At 39.6% G+C, this 17,676-nt stretch overlaps 1 protein-coding gene across 4 annotated transcripts; it reads left to right on the top strand.

Moving 5' to 3' along the window:
* Nucleotides 1-21: 21 nt before the first annotated feature.
* LOC119145415 (RING finger protein 151-like) lies at nt 22-16,843 on the top strand. Of its 4 annotated transcripts, none has more exons than XM_037381860.1 (7): nt 22-38; nt 5,101-5,130; nt 6,169-6,394; nt 7,618-7,757; nt 9,551-9,713; nt 10,985-11,105; nt 12,086-16,843. In XM_037381860.1, the coding sequence occupies exons 3-7, from the start codon at nt 6,189-6,191 to the stop codon at nt 12,320-12,322; spliced, it is 867 nt and encodes a 288-aa protein (XP_037237757.1). In that variant the 5' UTR covers nt 22-38; nt 5,101-5,130; nt 6,169-6,188; the 3' UTR covers nt 12,323-16,843. The 4 variants fall into 4 exon arrangements, with proteins under 4 accessions (XP_037237757.1, XP_037237756.1, XP_037237759.1 ...); XM_037381862.1 differs by lacking the exon at nt 22-38 and having other exon boundaries at nt 5,101-5,224; nt 12,086-12,328; nt 13,457-16,843; XM_037381859.1 differs by lacking the exon at nt 22-38 and having other exon boundaries at nt 4,811-5,224.
* The last annotated feature ends 833 nt before the right edge of the window (nt 16,844-17,676 follow it).

Genomic DNA, 17,676 nt, shown 5'->3' with positions numbered 1-17,676 from the left:
CTGCGCCGCGCGGCCGTCAAGCAAGAGCGGCCGCAAAAGTAACCTCCGTTTCGCGACAGCGGGCGGCGGCGGGGCACGGCGGCGGCGGTGGCGGCCGGGGTGGGCGGGTGAGTGGGGGGGCAGGCGGGTGGGTAGGTGGGTGGCTGCGGGCGGCGGGGCGGCGGCGGGCGGCCGTGCCGAGGGGGGCAGCGGTACCGCAGCGGCTGGCTGAGCGGAGCGGGGCCGTGGGGCGGGAGGCGTTGCGCCGGGGACCTCAGCGTTTGTCAGGGGTCGTTCGCCGGCGGCAGGCCTGGCGCTTGCACCGTTAGTCTCTGTGCCGGACTGGTGGTGGCTGTGCCATCCTGCTGAGGAGATGAGGAGGAGAGAATGGCAAGTGAGGCCGCTTGGGTGCGGCTCCTTGGCGGTGCGTTGCTGCTCCAGGTGTTTCCAGACAGTTTTGTTCTCTGTGACCAAGAGCGTTGGCCGTTCCTGAGGAGCCCACCCAGGCGTGGCCCAGAGGCCTTCCCTGTGCCTGTGCAGCGCTCCCACCCGAGCCTCTGAGGAGAGGCCCTCTGGCCGCTGTGCATCGGGGTCCAGCCCTTTAAAGCCTAAAAAGTGGCCTGTGAGATGTGTATCTTGTATCATCCCACCTTGAGTAGGTTTTGCAGCACGACAGCAAGTGGAAATGTTACATAAAAATGTTCTTTGTCAAAGTAATTCTAGTTTCCTTGATAGTTCCTGGTAGAGGCGCAGGCCTTAAATTAATTGTATATCCCTTACTGGTTATTATAGAAGCTTTTGTTAAGTAATTTTTTTCACATCAGTGTAAGCTGGTGTTGCTATCCATTCATTCTTATCCTCTTCTGTTCCCTTTCTCTTACACAAACGTTCATGAGACTCCACAATGTACCAGTCTAGGAAGCTGAGCTGAGACAGTAGCTCTATAGCCGCCTTAATCAGACACTGCTGCTGTCTGTCTTTCCTTTCTGCCCTGGCTGCAGTTTCTTATCCCCTGTCTTGCCCCACTTCCGTTGTCACTTGAGCCTTTGCTGAGCCATCTACAAAAGAACTTAGCCCAGCGAATCAGTGAGTAGTTGTCTGTAAGGTTGGTTATCTAAGTTCAGGAAAGGGCCAAATTAAATGAATTTACTGATTCAAGGGAGGAGGTAGAGGGAGGCTAGGATGACGTTAATTAGTGGATAGATTCACTTGGGCTACTGCAGGACAATTGCCAAGGTTAAAACTCCTTTTTTTCACCAGTTCAGTCTTAAAACAGGTCAGTTACCCGGTGCGATCATAGAATCATAGAATGGTTTGGATTGGAAGGGTCCCTAAAGATCATCTAGTTCCGACCCCAAATAATACATCCAGTAGCTATGGAAACAGCTTGTACTGTCACCGTTGAAGGGGTGAGTCTGCCTCTTTGAACATTAATGCTGGCTTGAAGTGGCTTACAGTGACTGTGTCAGAGTGGTATAAGGCACCCTAAAATATCGCTTCGATATAGCAAGTTTTAAAGCACAGTGTATCTTTGTGAAAGTAGAAGCTGAAGCAATATCATATTTTAATGTCACCTCATCCCTGGGCCCTGCATAGACGGTTTGTTCTTCCAGTCACACAGCACTTCTGAAAATGCTGTATTAGTGATGCAAATCCGCTGTCATGATTCACTTCAGCCCTTCAAACATCTATGCTTTGTTTTGTCACCTGAAAAAAAACCCGGTTTTTAAAAATCAGAAACTACTGTAGATGGGGAAATGCAAGTCACTAATCTGATGTCAGTGTCCTGTTTTTGTTAGAATGGAATGGCTTTGATTAGTGCCAGATGTTTAGCAACCTGTGCGATTATGTTGTTGGGAACTACATCCCATGTCTATTCTCCCTGCATCCACACAATCCACACAAAATCTCTGGTTGAAGGCAGTGCAGTACATACCTCAGGACTGGTTTTAGGTGTGCCTCTGCATGGCAAACAACATGGGATAACAGCTACTAAAAATTGGCTCTTAGTATCTGTGAAGTGTGGAGGAGATTTTTGCTTGTCAAAAACTATGGGGGAAAATAAAATACATGTAAAACCATGGAAAGCAAATAGCATGTAACAGTTTGTGGGGTTTCTACCCTCCAGATTTGGCACCCACAAATTCCAGATATCCTCGTGGAAAGTGTCACTGGTAATGGCCAGGTGATGGGCAGAATTCTGGACCAGAGAAGCCAAAGACAAGGCAAGGTTTGGAAATGTTAGTGGAGTGTGTGAAGGCAGTGATAAATAATGTAGTTTCTAGGTACAAACAAAAAAGGAGTGTGACAATCAATAAATTGTAATGGAAGTAGAACAAAAGGTTTTGAGGCCAAGTGGAAAGAGAGACGTTTCTGGGGAAGAGCAGAATTTGAAAATGATGTTGTTTTGTGGCAGAAAGTACTGACTAAAGTCGCCTGTACTGCTAGAGTGCGTGGCATTCATCTGATGCTCTCCCTCTGATTATCTGCTGACTAAAGTGCATCTTTTGAAGCTGGCAGAAGATAAAACATCTCTGGTTCTTAATGTCAGGAATTTCTGCTGGAAGAGGTCTGGGATTTCAGTGGCAGCTGTTGCTGTAGGTCTCAGGCTCAAAGCCACAAGGTTTATGGCACTATGTGGGATGGTGCTGCTCCAGCATCAGTCTTGAAAACAGACTGAAGTTCTCATCAGAACCCCTCTTGATGGGAACTTTGAGGCAAAATATACAATCCACTCTCTATTTGAACTCTGGGTTTAGTTAGGGCTTTACATATATAGATATATAATATTTGTTGCACTTCAGTTTGCTGTGAAACACAAAGTTTTTGTTTCCCACTTGCTAAAAATACCCTTTCCTGCATTCTGATAGACGTCAAAGTTGTTAAAATATGCCAAAGAGTTTCTTGAAGACTTGGTGCTCAGGGATCAGCCACATGTGTGCAAAATGTAGCTTACAGCATCTGCAATTCCAGTAGAGCAGAAACCCTGGGACAGCAAAAATACTCACAGTTTTGTCATATCTTATATCTTTATGAAAGTTTTCTAAAAGCTGAATCTTCTGGGAACCACCAAGTCAAATCAAAATTTTAGGTGCACAATTCAAATTATAGATTGTGTATATGCTGCTTAACAGTCCTCCAGCATAAACGTACTGTTGGGGAGAAGGGTTCGCCGGAGTCAAGAAGTCGCTCAATATGAGTTATGCATCTTGCTCAACTTTATTATTTCTAACACTACTTCTATAGACTCAATATACATGCATATTCGTAAAGCAAAAATATAATTGGTTATTAGTCTCTAAGCACGCGCAGTTCTCACACCCCTAATTATCATGACTAAAATGAGCATTCTATCCATGTAGCTAATTGTGTTGCTGTGCTTCAGCCTTGTAGTTTGTTACTCCCTATATTCCCATACCGCTCCCTATCTTTCTTGGCCTTGCATCTGCCTTCCCAGCAGCTGTAGCTTGTTACAGCCACGGCCTGTTGGCACAACATAATTACTTGGTCTCAGGATTCAAGAATAGCTCAAAGCTACCTTTCTTGTTAACTTCAGCACAATTCTAATTACAGGCCTATTCTAATACCAGGCCTGGATTGTGCAGATCTTCAGAGATTCTAAGGCCAAGCTTCTGCAGCCATTCTTCTACAACATACTATATATTTCAATGCTTTTATCAGTATTGGGAACTAGTACTTGACTTCACGTTCTGCTACTGATAATTAGCATTGTTCTCCTCTCTTTAAACTTTCCATTGTGGTCCTTGGTGCCCTTTAAAATTACAGCTTTCTGCAAAAGTAACGCTCATTTTGTTCACAGTGAACTAGCAAAGTCCTGAATTTTCTGTCTTTACAGGAGACCTGTAAAAACATTCAGGGCAACAACAGTGTGAAAAGAATTGTTTGTCCTCTTCATAGTATGGTATTTCTTGAGCAGACTTTTCTAAGACATAGAATGTCCATGCTGTGGCCAAAGGAACAGCATATCCCAGATGCTTGTAAATTCAGTGGCCATGTGTTGTTGATGACAGTGTAGCCACAGAAGCACAGAGCTAAATGCGGTCTGTGAAATCTGCCTGGGACCTTGTCAGGTGTCTACATGGATTGCAATCCCTGCTGCTGTGGCAGCGCTGTCACTAGGTCACCCAGCTAGTAGGTGTCCCAGCTAATCTAAAACTAGCTCAAGCATCTGCAAGCCAGGGTTTTGGCTGTACAACAAATATGCCAGTAGAAAGAAAACACAATATGGAAACTGTAGCAGATGATGTGTTTTGTGTTTGGGTAATACGCATTCTTCCTTGCGTTATGTATGTTTTCATTACAGGTTCTTATTAACTTTAATCTTAGCAAATACCTTTTTAACACAAGAACCTTTCATAATCAGTAAGATATGCTTTGATACTCAGCTATATAAGATCTTCTAAATACCAGATTTATAGTATATTCACGAAGAGGAATTGCAAACTTTTTTTTCCTTTAGAGCAAAATTTGACATTAGTCCTTAAAGATTACAGTTTTAATTCAGATTGCGATTCTGTTTGAATGTCATAGTGCAATTGCTAGATATCAATTTTAGGGATTTAAGTGATGACATTCTTTTAATTTTGTTTAAGTGAGCATCCTGAGTTAAGCTACACATCAAGTGAATGTTATTTGTCAATAAAATGAGCCTGACTGTGATAGTTTTGTTTTAAAAATGAACTGCATGTCAAGCCTCCATAAAACCAGGTTAGACAAGAGACTTTCATCTTTTTAAAGTATATAATTTTACCAGATTTCAGCTGCTACTCTTCAATAATACTGAATTCTGTTGTCTTCAGTCTTACAAATAAAACTATAAGACTTCAAAATTAAATGGCAGCAGGGTGTTCAGTTTTATGGTAAGTGTCTGCATCAGTAATAATTGAAAGAAACACTGATGATTTCCCGCTCCCCTGCCCCAGCCCCTAATCTAGTCAGATCTCTTGTGTTGAATTGTAGATTTTACAGTGGCTTGCTTTGGAAAGCTTTGTGTTTATGGGCTGTTAGGACAGCATCTATTCAGCAGCTGGCTGGTTAGACATAGGACTCCGTAACTGAGGAAACACTACTGATCCTTTCTCTTTCTAATTTTTCTCATAGGCATAATAAAGCAGTGAAGAGAAACTTAAGGTGGGAAGCATTACGTATCTTATAAATCAGAAAACTGTTTCTGAAGTATTTTGACAAACTGCATATATATATATATGTAGTAAAATCTAAAAAGGTAGGTTATCTTCTGTTTTATTTAGAAAAACTCATGGAAACATCTTTCAGGGGTCTCAGTGGGGTTACAAAAGTAATTTTTTATATTAAGGAGGAATGCAAAGCCTAAAACATTCTTTTAGGTAAGTTCTGTGGAGTCTTACCAAATTCTAGTAGGCTTTTCATGATCGGATTTTGATGAAGGCAGATTGCCTGTTAGTTCTTCTTCACAAAGCTTTCAAATCCATTTAAAGGCTACTCGGTTTTATAAAATAGACCATGTAGAAGACAGTAGCTCCTCATGATTTCAGTTAGTGACAGTTTTGGCTTCTTTTTCTTCCTGGATATTAAGTATTTCTCTAGGCATGCGGAGATTTCATGCTTTTCCCTCTGGAGTGGATGTCTACAATGAGTAGAGAATCTTAGCTTTTTTTTTTTTTTTTTCAGCGTGAAAACAACATGTTAAGTGATGGTGCAGTTCATAAATACAAAATTGCTAGCTGAAAGTGCCACAGCTATTGTCTGTAAAGACACTGTTTCGTTAACTATGTTAAGCATTATATAAAAGGCATTAAAATGGAAAGCAAACATTTGCATATGAACTTCTGTGATGTTTCTGCCTCAGGTAGAAGTCAAGTAAATAGAAACTGTATGTTTCACAGTGGCTGGTAGAACTGTGTTCCATAACAGAGTTCAGAAGAAGCACGGCTCAACCGTCTGCTAAAATCTGCTTTCAGAATTCAGAGAATCTTGATATGAAATTGGGATTCTGACATCCAGCAGTACAGTCCTCAAATCCTCACTTAAATCTTAGTCACCACAAAGTATGTGTTTGCATTCTCACATGTGAAGTTCTTTATTCACATTGTTCTCCATATTTCTAGAATTGCTTCCAGGACTTTTTGTGGATCTAGCCATATGGATTCAGGACAAAGACTACTTTATTTCTGTGTGTTTTTTTAATAGGTTGAAAGTGTGTGGAGAGCATGGGTTATGATATCGAGCGTTTTGTTGGCTATGTTAATGAAGGGCTATTATGCTCCATCTGCCGTGATGTGTTAGAAGATCCATTACAGGCTCCTTGTGAACATGCTTTCTGTACTGCTTGTATACATGGATGGCTTGTTCATCACAGTAACTGCCCTGAAGACAGACAAATGATTGATGTATCTTTGCTACGACCTCTCTACAGGTATACAGTAGTCTTGCTGTATGTTGAAATTACATGAATTTAGGATTTCTCAAATTTGCTTGCACAGCTTTATCTCTTGTCATTTACTGTCTCTCACATTGTCTTTATCCAATATGCCTGTGGCAGAAACCAATCATTTGCATGAAAGCATTAGCATTTTCTATTTATTCTAACTAACTTTCAAGGTATTAAATTTCAAAATGGAAAGAACACTTAATTTGTTCTCTCCATGTTTTTGTATCTTGAATGCTGATTCTAGATGTCTGTCTGGATATTCTTCTGAATGTCTTCTACAGCACCAAATCTTTCCCATGCTTTTTTAGAGAAAGAGGCAAAGCAACTCTTGGTAACAGTCACTAAACACTGTATAGCTTTTGTTTTTCCTTTTAGTCTTACCTAGATACTGTAGGGGGAGTTGTAATGAATAATTCCTGTTGACATGAACCAAACTTCTTGCCTTAAAATCTTTTCTTAAAAAGGTCTTTAGTTGTAAGAATTTCTCTTCTCTTGTAAAACAGGCTGTTTTGGCAAGTGTCTTCCATAATTGGTCATGCAGTTGGACTAGTTGATCATTGTAGGTCCTTTCCGACTGAGCTATTCTATTAATTCCTGCTATTGCCAGCACAGTTTGATCAGTAGCTACTGCTTGCTGTTTAACCCCTGCATTGTCTAATCTTGCGCAGATTAACACTTACGTTGCGTTTAAAACCTTCAGCCACACATGTTATATTAACTCTTACTAGTACTCTCAGTATTTTTGTCACTAATAAGATTTTATTCTTTGGAAAGTTGAGGTGTAGTGTAGGCAGAACCCTAGAGTTTAATTTGTAGGTTGTCTGTACTCACTGTAGTCAGTTTGGTTTGGCATATTTAGAAACACAAAACTTCAGTGACAGTGAGTAGCCTTGGTGTTTGTTATTGGTAATATCTCCTGAGCTAGCAAAAGGTCATGATTAAAAATTTATTCAAAAATAAAGATTTAATTTGCACATTTAATTTTGGAGACTGAATATTCCATTAACATTGTTTCCTTTAAGCCTGTTCTTTTCCAATATGATCACTTGAATTGTAAAAAAAAAAAAATCAAATAAGCTGAATATTCACGGTTTTTCCTAATGGAGATTAGAATCTTACTTTCTTTTCCCAAATGTTGAAAATACAGACCTTTTTTTCAATTGCGTTCCCAGATTTAAGAAGAAATTGATTATTTTTTTTGCATGTAGATACATGAAAAATGATTTAAACCGTCTTCAGCTACATTGCAAAAACAGAGAGTATGGCTGTGAAATGATTTGTTCTCTGGAATCTATAGACAGGCATGAAAGGGAGTGTGAATACAGTCAGATACCTTGCTCCAATGCAGGTGAGTCACCTTCAGAGAAGTTGAATCCTTTATATTCAGAAAACGTGTTTGTCATCTTTCTGTCAATAGAATGGGAATAATGGCTGTTATTTCCATACAGAAATTCAAAGCTTTGGCATGATCTACTCTTTACAGCAGTGTTTTTGAACAAAATGTGTTACCCGTTTATGGCAATCATGATCATTAGCAATAGTTTCTTATCCAAAAACTAACCAAAATGAGTATGATGGACTTCAAATTTATGAAAATACAGCAGTGCGTTTGTTTTGCTTCCTGTCAAGTTATGAATTTGGATTTCAGTTTTGTCTGCTCGTTTTGATTTTTGTATGAATATAATAGCACCTACAGAATGCTTATGGGTTGCAATTTATTTACAAAATAGCTTGTTGCCTGGTGCATGTGCAGCCACCCACTCTGTCTCATGGTTTTAATAAAAATGTATTTTGGAAATAAGAATTGCTTTGAGCTAAATTCTGGTTAGAATTGTGTTCATGTTAAGGTTTTTATTTAAAACAAACTTACACCTCTTGAGGAAGAAACATACTGCTAAAAAGGAACATAGTGATGTAATTTACCAGTCGATTTTATTCAATATGTCATATGTTCCTGCAAAGTTAATTTCTAATAAATGGTGCTAAGGGCATAGTCAAGTCTGCCATTGTAATTAATTATAAGACGATTAAGGTGCTAAAATCACTCCACCGGAAGTTATAATTTCTCTTAGCAGTAAGTGACTCCTGCAGATGCTTCAAATTCACCTCTGTTACTTTCTGCAGAAAGAGTAGCATTTATAGAGTTACTACACCTTATCTCTGATGTCTGGTATTCAGGGTGTGAGGGCTCTTACATCTCTCAAGAATACATCGGAGTGTATTTTGAGTACCTCAATTACAAGTCATTATATTAGTAAAGCTTCTTGAGGCGGCTGTCTTTTGTAATTTTCTGATATAGTTTGTTGGCAAGTTTCATTGCACCATTGTTTCAGTTTTCTTACATCAATTTTATCTTCAAATGAAATGCAAGCCTGTATTACAGCAAACAGTACCTCAAAGATTGAATATTAAAGACTACAAACTTCAAGTTTGGAGTGTTAAATGTAGCAATAATTTATATAGTGTTCATTTTTGGTTCTCTACATTTTACTTTTAATCACTGCAGATTTGTAAAGTTTGTGTCCTTGAATTTCTGTGGAAATGTTTCTATTTTTGCATCAGTTATTAAAAGTTCATAAATAAATTTCTTGTTTATTTATGTGGTCTAGTATGTTATACACAAGACCAACAAATTGTCAGGAAAATAAGGTTATATTCCATATCACCCCCGTTGCTGTTACTACGTGTCTTTGGACCTTTTATTCCTAAATTTGGTAACCTACTGTTTTTCACACGTTTGCATTCTTCTTCAATTCCAGTCACTGCAATCTATGGTGGAAGCACAGGCAAGTTGCTAGTGTCTTAGCTTGGCATCAGCATTGTCATTACTGAAGTTGCTTTAATGCCAGACCAGCAGTAGAAGACTTCACATAAAATACCTACTTTCAGTTTTTCAGTATTTTCAGTTAATGGATAAATATCATAATGACTTTTTTAAAGTGTTTTATTACTAGTTGTGTGTGTTATAATTATCATATTTCATGTTCTAAAGAAATCACTTTTTTCATTGCTTTAACAGATTGGCTGTTGCTTAGCTCAGGATATTGCGGCTTGCTTGCTTGAGTGTTTTTGTTTGGAATTAATTAAAATGCTTTTGTTAGTTGCAAACAACTGGCTTACCTTACTGTGTTTCCTGTTCAGGTTGTACAGTTCAGATTGAACGACGTAACTTGGATGGTCACCTGGCAGTGTGTGAATATCGGAGCCGTGAATGCCCTAATGGTTGTGGTTACACCATTCTCAGTGCAGAAGACACACAGCATAATTGCGTAGCTGAGCTAAGAACTGAGCTAGAACTACTTCGGTACAAATCTTCTGTTTCTTTGATGTTTGTGTTAGTCTAGGCCTGAAAAACAGTGCATGAAGCACTTCAAATACTAGTACTGGATTCTGGTATGTGTTAAATAGCCTATTAATTACTTGATACTAATGGGTCAGAGTATTATGTCAGCATAGACTTTAAATTTTTACTCTTCTGATTCTTTTGCTGGTTTGGTTGTGTTTTTTTCCCCAAGTTATTATAAATACTAAAATACCATTGCTTGTAGCTCAACAAAACTGTGAGCTGACTATTTAAAATGACAAAGTACCTAAGAAAGCTGGACTGAAGTTGGAAATTTCATTTTTTCCATTGGCCTGCTGTAGACCCAAGGTCACATTATTAATAATTATATTTAGTTTATATTTCACATATGTTTATAGTTTATACAGATCCAGAAGATTAAAATCTCTAGTTATTTTGGCAGGTACAGACTGATAGATTAAACCTCTTAGGGTCTAATTTCCACTTTTTTATTAAGATCCTGGCAGATTATTAACAGTCGGTGAATATGACTCTTCTTACTGGCATCTTCTTTTCCCTCATATATGTTCCTGTAGCTTTCCCTTCCCATGATATTCCAGTTGGACTTTTTTTTTTTTTTCTTTTTTTCCCCCCAGTGCTCCTTCCCATTTCTGTCTTTCAGCTCACCAAGTCTTGTGCTCTTGAATATTGCTATGAAGTCAGGCTCAAATCTGGTTCAAATGCATTGAAACACAAGGGGTTCTGCTACCTGGTCCTGGTTTTTGAACTCAAAAGGTTAATGTAGTACCAGCTAGGTTTTGGCTATAAGGCTGTGTGAATGATTAGGTTATAATAGTTTACTGCATACCATCATTTAGCATCCACCATAAAAGTGACAGGATTACATGTTTAGAAATACTATAGTATTCAAACTTTTTATCTTGACTGTGTTTAGTAATACTAAGCAAGTAAATACTATACGTAAAAGGTCATAAGTCATTTAAAATCATAAATATGTGTTCTTGAGCTTATAGAGTTACTTCAGGAATATGATACAGTTGTCCCCTGTATAAGCTGTGTATGGTCACTTCAGCGCCCCTAGGGCACAATGCACTTTCCTATGCTAGTTTTATTTAAATTAATAAACAGTACTATCATGCCTCTAGAGGGGTGTCCTGCGGAGTATGATGGGAATCAGACTGGGCTGTTAGGCTGCAAGAAGGCTTTCTGGAATTTGAAAATCATTATTTTCCATGCTTACAAGGCTTAACAAGGGGAAATAAACTTTTTAGGTCAGAAATGATCTGCAGAGTGGAGGAGGCAAAACATGAGATGGAGTCGAGGTTAGATTCCCAGAGAAGGCACATGGTCCAAAAAGAGAGTATTCTGCAAAATGAAATTGAAGAACTGAAGGTAAATATGATAATTTTCTTTTCTTTTTTTTCCTCTCCTAACAGTCTAGCTTTTTGCTTTTCCCAGCAGTTGTCTTTTACTTTGTAAGTGGAGTCTCATAGAAATAAGAATTACATTAAGTATGGGAAGCAAAAGAGGTGTTAGCATAATGCTTTGCCAGGGTAATCGGCTCGGTTGAGAAGCAGGCTGAGTGCTTTATTCTTGTGGTTTATTTACTTCAAATTCATTTGGGGCTAACCTGGGTACCCCTGTACAAGGACTGCATCGTTCTGTGCATACGTAGCGTGTTGGCACATCTATCTGAAACTCATTTTCAGTATCTAAACATAGGGCACACATCGCAAATTGGATGTAATTGAATATTCAGCTCCTTTTTTAGTGCTGTCCAAGGTGGCATAATCCAGTGCTGACACAGAGTCCTACTGCAGGCAGTGGTACTTACATTATGGTTCAGCTGTGGTCAAAGGGTTGGGAGAGTTGCACTGCAAACTTAATCAAGTAACAAGCAAGGCAGTCTTACCCTTTCATTCATCTAGTTCTTATTGTATCACAGAATAATGATTTTTAAAGCCCAAAGCAATGGATGTTCTTTATAGATTACATTTTTATTTTTACTGGATTTGACATTAAGTCCTTGAAGAATGTATCTGAATATAACCAAAGCCTTATTTTGCTTGTAGTCTTCAGATAGAAAATTTAAGCAGCAGCTAGGTAAGTCCACTGTTTCTTGTTATACTTTATGAGAAACTTTTTGCACATTTAGGAAAACTGTATCGGAATCTTTGAAACAAGACCATCTCAGAAGGTGAATGCTGGATTGTGTCTCAAATTGTTTACATTTGTTCTGCCTATCAAAAAATTATTTCAGTGTTGCTTATTCTTTGTAATCCTTCACCCTTCGTGCGTGGCCAATTCAAGTTCATACAACCATCATTAGAAAAGAGTGTGTTTCTTGGAGTAAACGTGTATTTGCATTTCAGAGTCAGATGTCACGAATGATGTCAGATGTACGCTCTCTGATGGCTGCAGAGAGACAGCACCGTCAAGAGCTGGAGCAGGCAGAGCTAGAAAAACGGGAATTAATGGAGCTGCTGAAGGGGCTGCAGAAGGACTGTCGATTAACTACTACAGAAGGAAGCAGGAAGTCAACAAATTTCCGCCCTCTGACACGACTAGAAAGTGTAAAACGAAAACCTAGGGAAGTTACAGTTATCTAAACAGAAGTAAGCTCAAAAAGCATTTTCTTCTATTTTCTGTGACCATCTGGCAAACTTTTCTACTTTCTAGGAATGATTGGTAAACTTTGTCATTTCAGATTTGTTTTCTTTTGAAATCTAGATTACTACTTGATTTCCTCTTGGGGCATAAAAACAAACAGATAATTTTCTCTTAGGGAACACTGAGCATTAAAATCAATAACTGGCAAATACATTTTTAGCTAATGTTTTTATGAAAGAGGGGAAGGAGGCTTGGTTTGTTATATCTCTTCAGTACATCTTTTACAGGAGTCTTTCAAGCCTGAAAGCCTAGAGCATTTTAAAGTCAAAGATACTTAAAGGTTGTTTCCTTCCTGGTCAGTTATGGTCCATTTAAGTCTAGTTTATACTTATACTTGAAACAGAAAGAAAGTGTCATCATCAATAATGACATTTGGGATGTATTTAATCTGGGGGAAAGTCAGTAACAGAAATAAATAGATTTTGTTTGTTTATAGTCTGTAGAAGGTCTATTTCCAAGGTGGAAAGAAAGCACTTTAAATTGTAATTCTACCGTTACATAACAGCTTCAGGTGAAGTTGGCTTTTACTTTAGAGCTTTTCTAATTTCCCAGGTTGATACACACTTAAGAGACTAATACCAAAGTCCAAGGTAATAGTTATCTAAAACCTTTTAAATAGATATGTGAGTAACCTGGAATTTGTGGGAGGGATCTACATTTTATTGAAAATTCTGAAGCTTTTATATGTGGAAATATCAACTATTTCTACAGCGTCGTTTAAGCTTAAGACCAGCCATTCAGTATTCAGTATCTTTAAAGCATATATAGAAATACCTAGAGTATCCTTAATTGCCTTTTGGCAGGCTTTAGGCTACTTGAACATTAAAGTCCACAACAGATGAATGCTTGTGCAGTCACTTGGACTTCAGATGTCTCTATTAGTACTCAAGTTTGCAGTTCTGTAAGAGCTAGGATTTTTTTAACAGACCCACAAATACTGAATCAAGGGGGCATTTGTCTGCAGGGACTGCATGAGAAATCTGTACAGTTGAAAGACTTTTCTGTAAACTTCTCACACAGCCTGTTCGTGTTTTTTTCAGTGGTATAACAAAGCCATATTCTATCTGTTGCAGCTCTTCAGTGGAGTAACTAGGGAAGAACCTGGCCTCCTGTTTACTGAATGTGTTAAATCAGTTTGGAGCTTTCAGGAACGTGTGCAGGTGCAAACATCTGAATAAGCTAATTTTATAGTTTAGAAAGCAAATACATCACTGTGCATGCCTTGCTGTCGCTCAGACCAACGCTTTGTGGCTAACAGCATAACCAAAGAGAGAGGCAGCAACTTTCTTCAGCACATACACAACATTATGAAGACTTGCAGTCAGAGCTGTTTTAATTTCAAGCATTAACAAATCCTTCTAACTTGCTGTTTCTTTAGTACCACTGAAGCAGATGGGAACATGTTCAGGTCTTGTGCATTTAAAACCGAACAAAAACAATCCTCTCTAAAAGCTTTTTGTTATGTTTCATGTTTTCTGAAAGAAAGTTACGTCCACATATTTACATGGTTTCAGTCCTTGCATTCTAGATTAAATTACAATCGTTGAAAGCATTTAGGTCACTATAGTAGTCTCACCAACTCATGACGTAGCACATCTCTTAAGCAGGCGTATTTAACAATCTGAAACAATAAAATAGTAGCTATAATTTGGGAAGACCTTCAATCACGCAAAACATTCAGTGGTCAATTCACTTGCATCAGTGTGCATATTAAAGCTGTAGGTAGAAGGTAAGAATGCTTTTATTATCTTGTGTTCTAAATAAGCAAGCTGTTAGTGTCTGTGGTCTGTGTGACTCTATTTCAGCGTTCACACTAATTTTGAAGCTTCTTGGCAACACCAGATTTCATGCTATTAGAATGAATCCAGTGCTTTTCTGTGTACTGTAACTGTGGTTCTGTGATGTGACTTTATCTACTTTGCTTAATGTGAAAGAAGAAAATTACTTCAAAATCCTATAGAACTCAGATGAGCTGGATCATCTTTCGCAAGTTGGAGGGCAGTAACCCAATCTTTTCTGTTCTGACTGCAGAAAAAAAAAGCAAGTTAACTAGCTCTGTACTTTCTCCATAATGGGATCTCTGCATATGTTGAATTTCACCCATATTTATGACTAAATTCCTCCTAGTATAGAGAACTAGGGTTTATGTAATAGTTACATGTGGTCTACTGTCCGTCCCCTAAGTGACAGACGTGAAACCGTGAGCAAACGCATCCTGGGTGGTAAGGAAGGACTTTCAGCTGTGCCATCTATGTAGCTTCTAGTTGCCAGCTCTGGAGCACCTGAACTTCCAGTGCTGAAATGTGGCAATGCTTTGGGCCCACGTGCTGCTGCGGTGACCTGCCAGCTCGGCTTTCCTTCAGCAGCCGAGGAGCCCTTGCAGAGGTACCTTAAATGGGCCCATAGCAGCTAGTAGCATCAGACCCCTCTAGTTACTTGAAGCTTAATCTCCCGTTCCCCTGTGTTGATAACTGTTCTGCACTTAAGATTTTCCACTGACAATGAACCACTCACAGGGTGGCATATGCTGAAGTATGGCCATCATTTTACTTGTCTTATAATTAACTAGGCTGAAATGAAATAGCCCATTATCTCTCAATATTTTATCTACTTTTAGCTTTTCCAGTTTCATGTATTACACGGCTCTTAATAGCAGCTGGCAGAAGCAAGGCAATGAATTTTCTTTCTTTCAAATAGCCTGTTAATCCTTTTTATAAAAACTAAGGGTCCGAGTATTGTAGTAGACTTGGTGTAAGTAAAGACATGAAGTCGGAAATGGTACTTGCCTAGTCACGATCGTATCTTAGGATTATACGAGACACTGCTTAAGGTGCGTTACGGGAGGGCTCCAGCACTGAACTACTGGTATTAGTACTCTCGTACTAAATCATGCTTTAAGCAGTTCCATTTCCTGACAGGTTAACTGTGCTGAGAGCAAGTGGAACTGTTACTGAAATGGACCAGTAACTGTGCAAACGGTTGTTGTATTTTTAGTTGTTTCTGATGGCGCTTTGGAGCTAGAAGAGGGTGAGCAAGGACTGTGGAGAGTGGAGAGACTAAGTGCGGGCTGACTGTCTTCCCCCAGCCCAGGAGCAACAACGCAGCTGCGCCAGCCCGTGCCACCAGCTGGCTTGTGGCATTACTGTTAACACAGCATTAGAGTTAAAAGGAGATTAAATCTTTATCCACAATTAAGTGGGTATGAAATGTAACGGTACCAACCTGGGAGATTCACAAGTAAAACTCAGAGGGAGCAAGCTGTTCAGTGCGTGAGGCTACGAGGTATTACAAGGAGTTGAGCAAATCTTTATCCTACGTTAAATTGGGTGAAAAAGAATAACACCAAGGTAGTGTTTAAAAAATAATATTTTAAAGCAAGCGGTAAGTTTGTCTGGAAAGAAAATCAACATTTACGTATTTATTCTGAATACCCAAGAAGCCAGTTACAAATACATGTTCCCTTAAACTGACTTCTCCACTTGAGAGATCAAATTCAAGTCAAAATCCTGTTTTCTTCTGTTTGCTTCAGCGTTAAAGCTGCATTCCCTCTTCTCCTGCATTCCTCCCAAAGCAAAAAACTGTTGGTGGTCTTGGCCAGTACGGACTGTTGCTGCTGGGATTACTTTATCTGGAGTGAGAACAGTAACTTTTGGGGAGAGCTTCCAGTAGATTTAGATGAGTTTCCACAAAAGGCATGGAAGTGAGAGCCATGCATCCGAGTCAGGTGCCAGAGTGGCAAGAAGGAATTTTGCTGGACTTCCTAATTAAAGTGGCAGTTTTTAATTAGTGTGGTTCCAGTACTAGATTAACAGTCTCATATGAGATGTTAATTTAGTAGCACACATCTACGAGAGTTTCTTGTCAGCACGGAAGGGAATGGAATTACACAGTCCAGCAAAACACCTAAGATAGTGAAGTATTTTGACTGCCCAAAAGTGGTTTTATCTCAGATGTTCTTAGGTGGTTTTTGAGAAGTTTAATGCATTAATAGATCCCAGGTGGCAAACAGTTCCTAAGATTTATAGAAATGGGTAGCCTTGCAAATTAAATTTTCCACATGGTGTCCTCTTGGATGTTTCTGGCATGGTGCTTTTCTACAGCCATTTTACTTAGAAGTGCTGGATAGTATTTAAAGGGAGCAGTACTAGCCTTGCCTTTCTCCCGTACTGCTTGTCAGGCGAAGTATGGTAGGTCAGGGAGATTTTACCACAGAGATAGATGCCTTTATAAAGACCTACAATTCTATGCAACTTTCTATTAACAAATAAAACATTGAACTGTCTTCCAGCATTATGGTTCACTGCCAGTCTATTTACATTTTCTACCTTTATATACGCAAGGATAAAACAGAGCTTAACAGATCTTAATCTCTAGTCTGTAAAAGAAACAGTAACACTATTTGTATCACTTTGAAGAACGCTTTGTATAAAAGTTGAACTAATAAAGGGTCTATACCATGATTAATGCAGTGTGGCGCACTTTCTGTTCCAGAAGTTTGAGTGCCGCCTTTATCAGATGAAACAGGAAAATGGCGGTGTGCTGGCTGCGCAGCACGGGAGGTCAGGAATCGGCTACAATATAGGGTCGGTGCCCTGGAGCAGGCAAGGCTGAAAATGCAGCCGGAGGGAGTATCTAGCAATAAACACGGCAGGCGGTCAGTCAGACTGCCCCTGCTTCGCCAGGATTTTTCTCCTGCCTCACAGGTGGGAGTTTCTGAATGGGATGAGCAGCTGCTTTGAAGGCAAAGAGCTAGCCTAAGTTGCCAACCGCTAGCCTACAACAGTGTGACACTCCAGTCCTGCACAGGCAGCAGGATAATAAACCGGCAGCAAGGGAAAAAATAATTCACCATCCATCAGCCGCACAGATCCCACCCCTAATGCAGGTTTTTCATAGCCACCAACAAAAGCCCATGTGGGATATGGACATGTAACTAACAGGAAAACAAGAGGGTGGTTCAAAAGTTCTAACCTAGGGCTGCGTTTGCTTAAACACGAACAATCTGGACACGGGGCCCTGCAGAGCGTGAACCTGCTGCAAGCCTGTTCTCTCACCTGGTGGGAGGAGTCACCCAGCAGGAGAGGAAGGCCGAAAGCCTGAGGGCGCAGCACAGAACCGTTCATCTGCTGAAGCCTAACCATCCGCACCTGCCCTTCAGCCAGTACAGAATACACAGAATAACAGACTCCATGAAAAGATTTCGGAAGCGAGGCGCACACAACTTGTCTCACCTTACCACATACGCAACCTGTGCATTTGCCTGTCCATTAACGGGGACATTCACCAAGCCAGG

This window comes from Falco rusticolus, chromosome 3 (genome assembly GCF_015220075.1).
Source record: "Falco rusticolus isolate bFalRus1 chromosome 3, bFalRus1.pri, whole genome shotgun sequence".
NCBI classification, from domain to species: Eukaryota; Metazoa; Chordata; class Aves; order Falconiformes; family Falconidae; genus Falco; species Falco rusticolus.
This window is presented reverse-complemented; position numbering and strand designations above follow the sequence as displayed.

Coding starts and splice junctions, on each gene's coding strand:
- LOC119145415 (XM_037381860.1), top strand. CDS start 6,189: ATGGGTTATGATATCGAGCGTTTTGTTGGCTATGTTAATGAAGGGCTA. Junction 7,758..9,550: donor GATACCTTGCTCCAATGCAG/GTGAGTCACCTT, acceptor TTTCCTGTTCAG/GTTGTACAGTTCAGATTGAA. Junction 11,106..12,085: donor ATGAAATTGAAGAACTGAAG/GTAAATATGATA, acceptor TTTGCATTTCAG/AGTCAGATGTCACGAATGAT.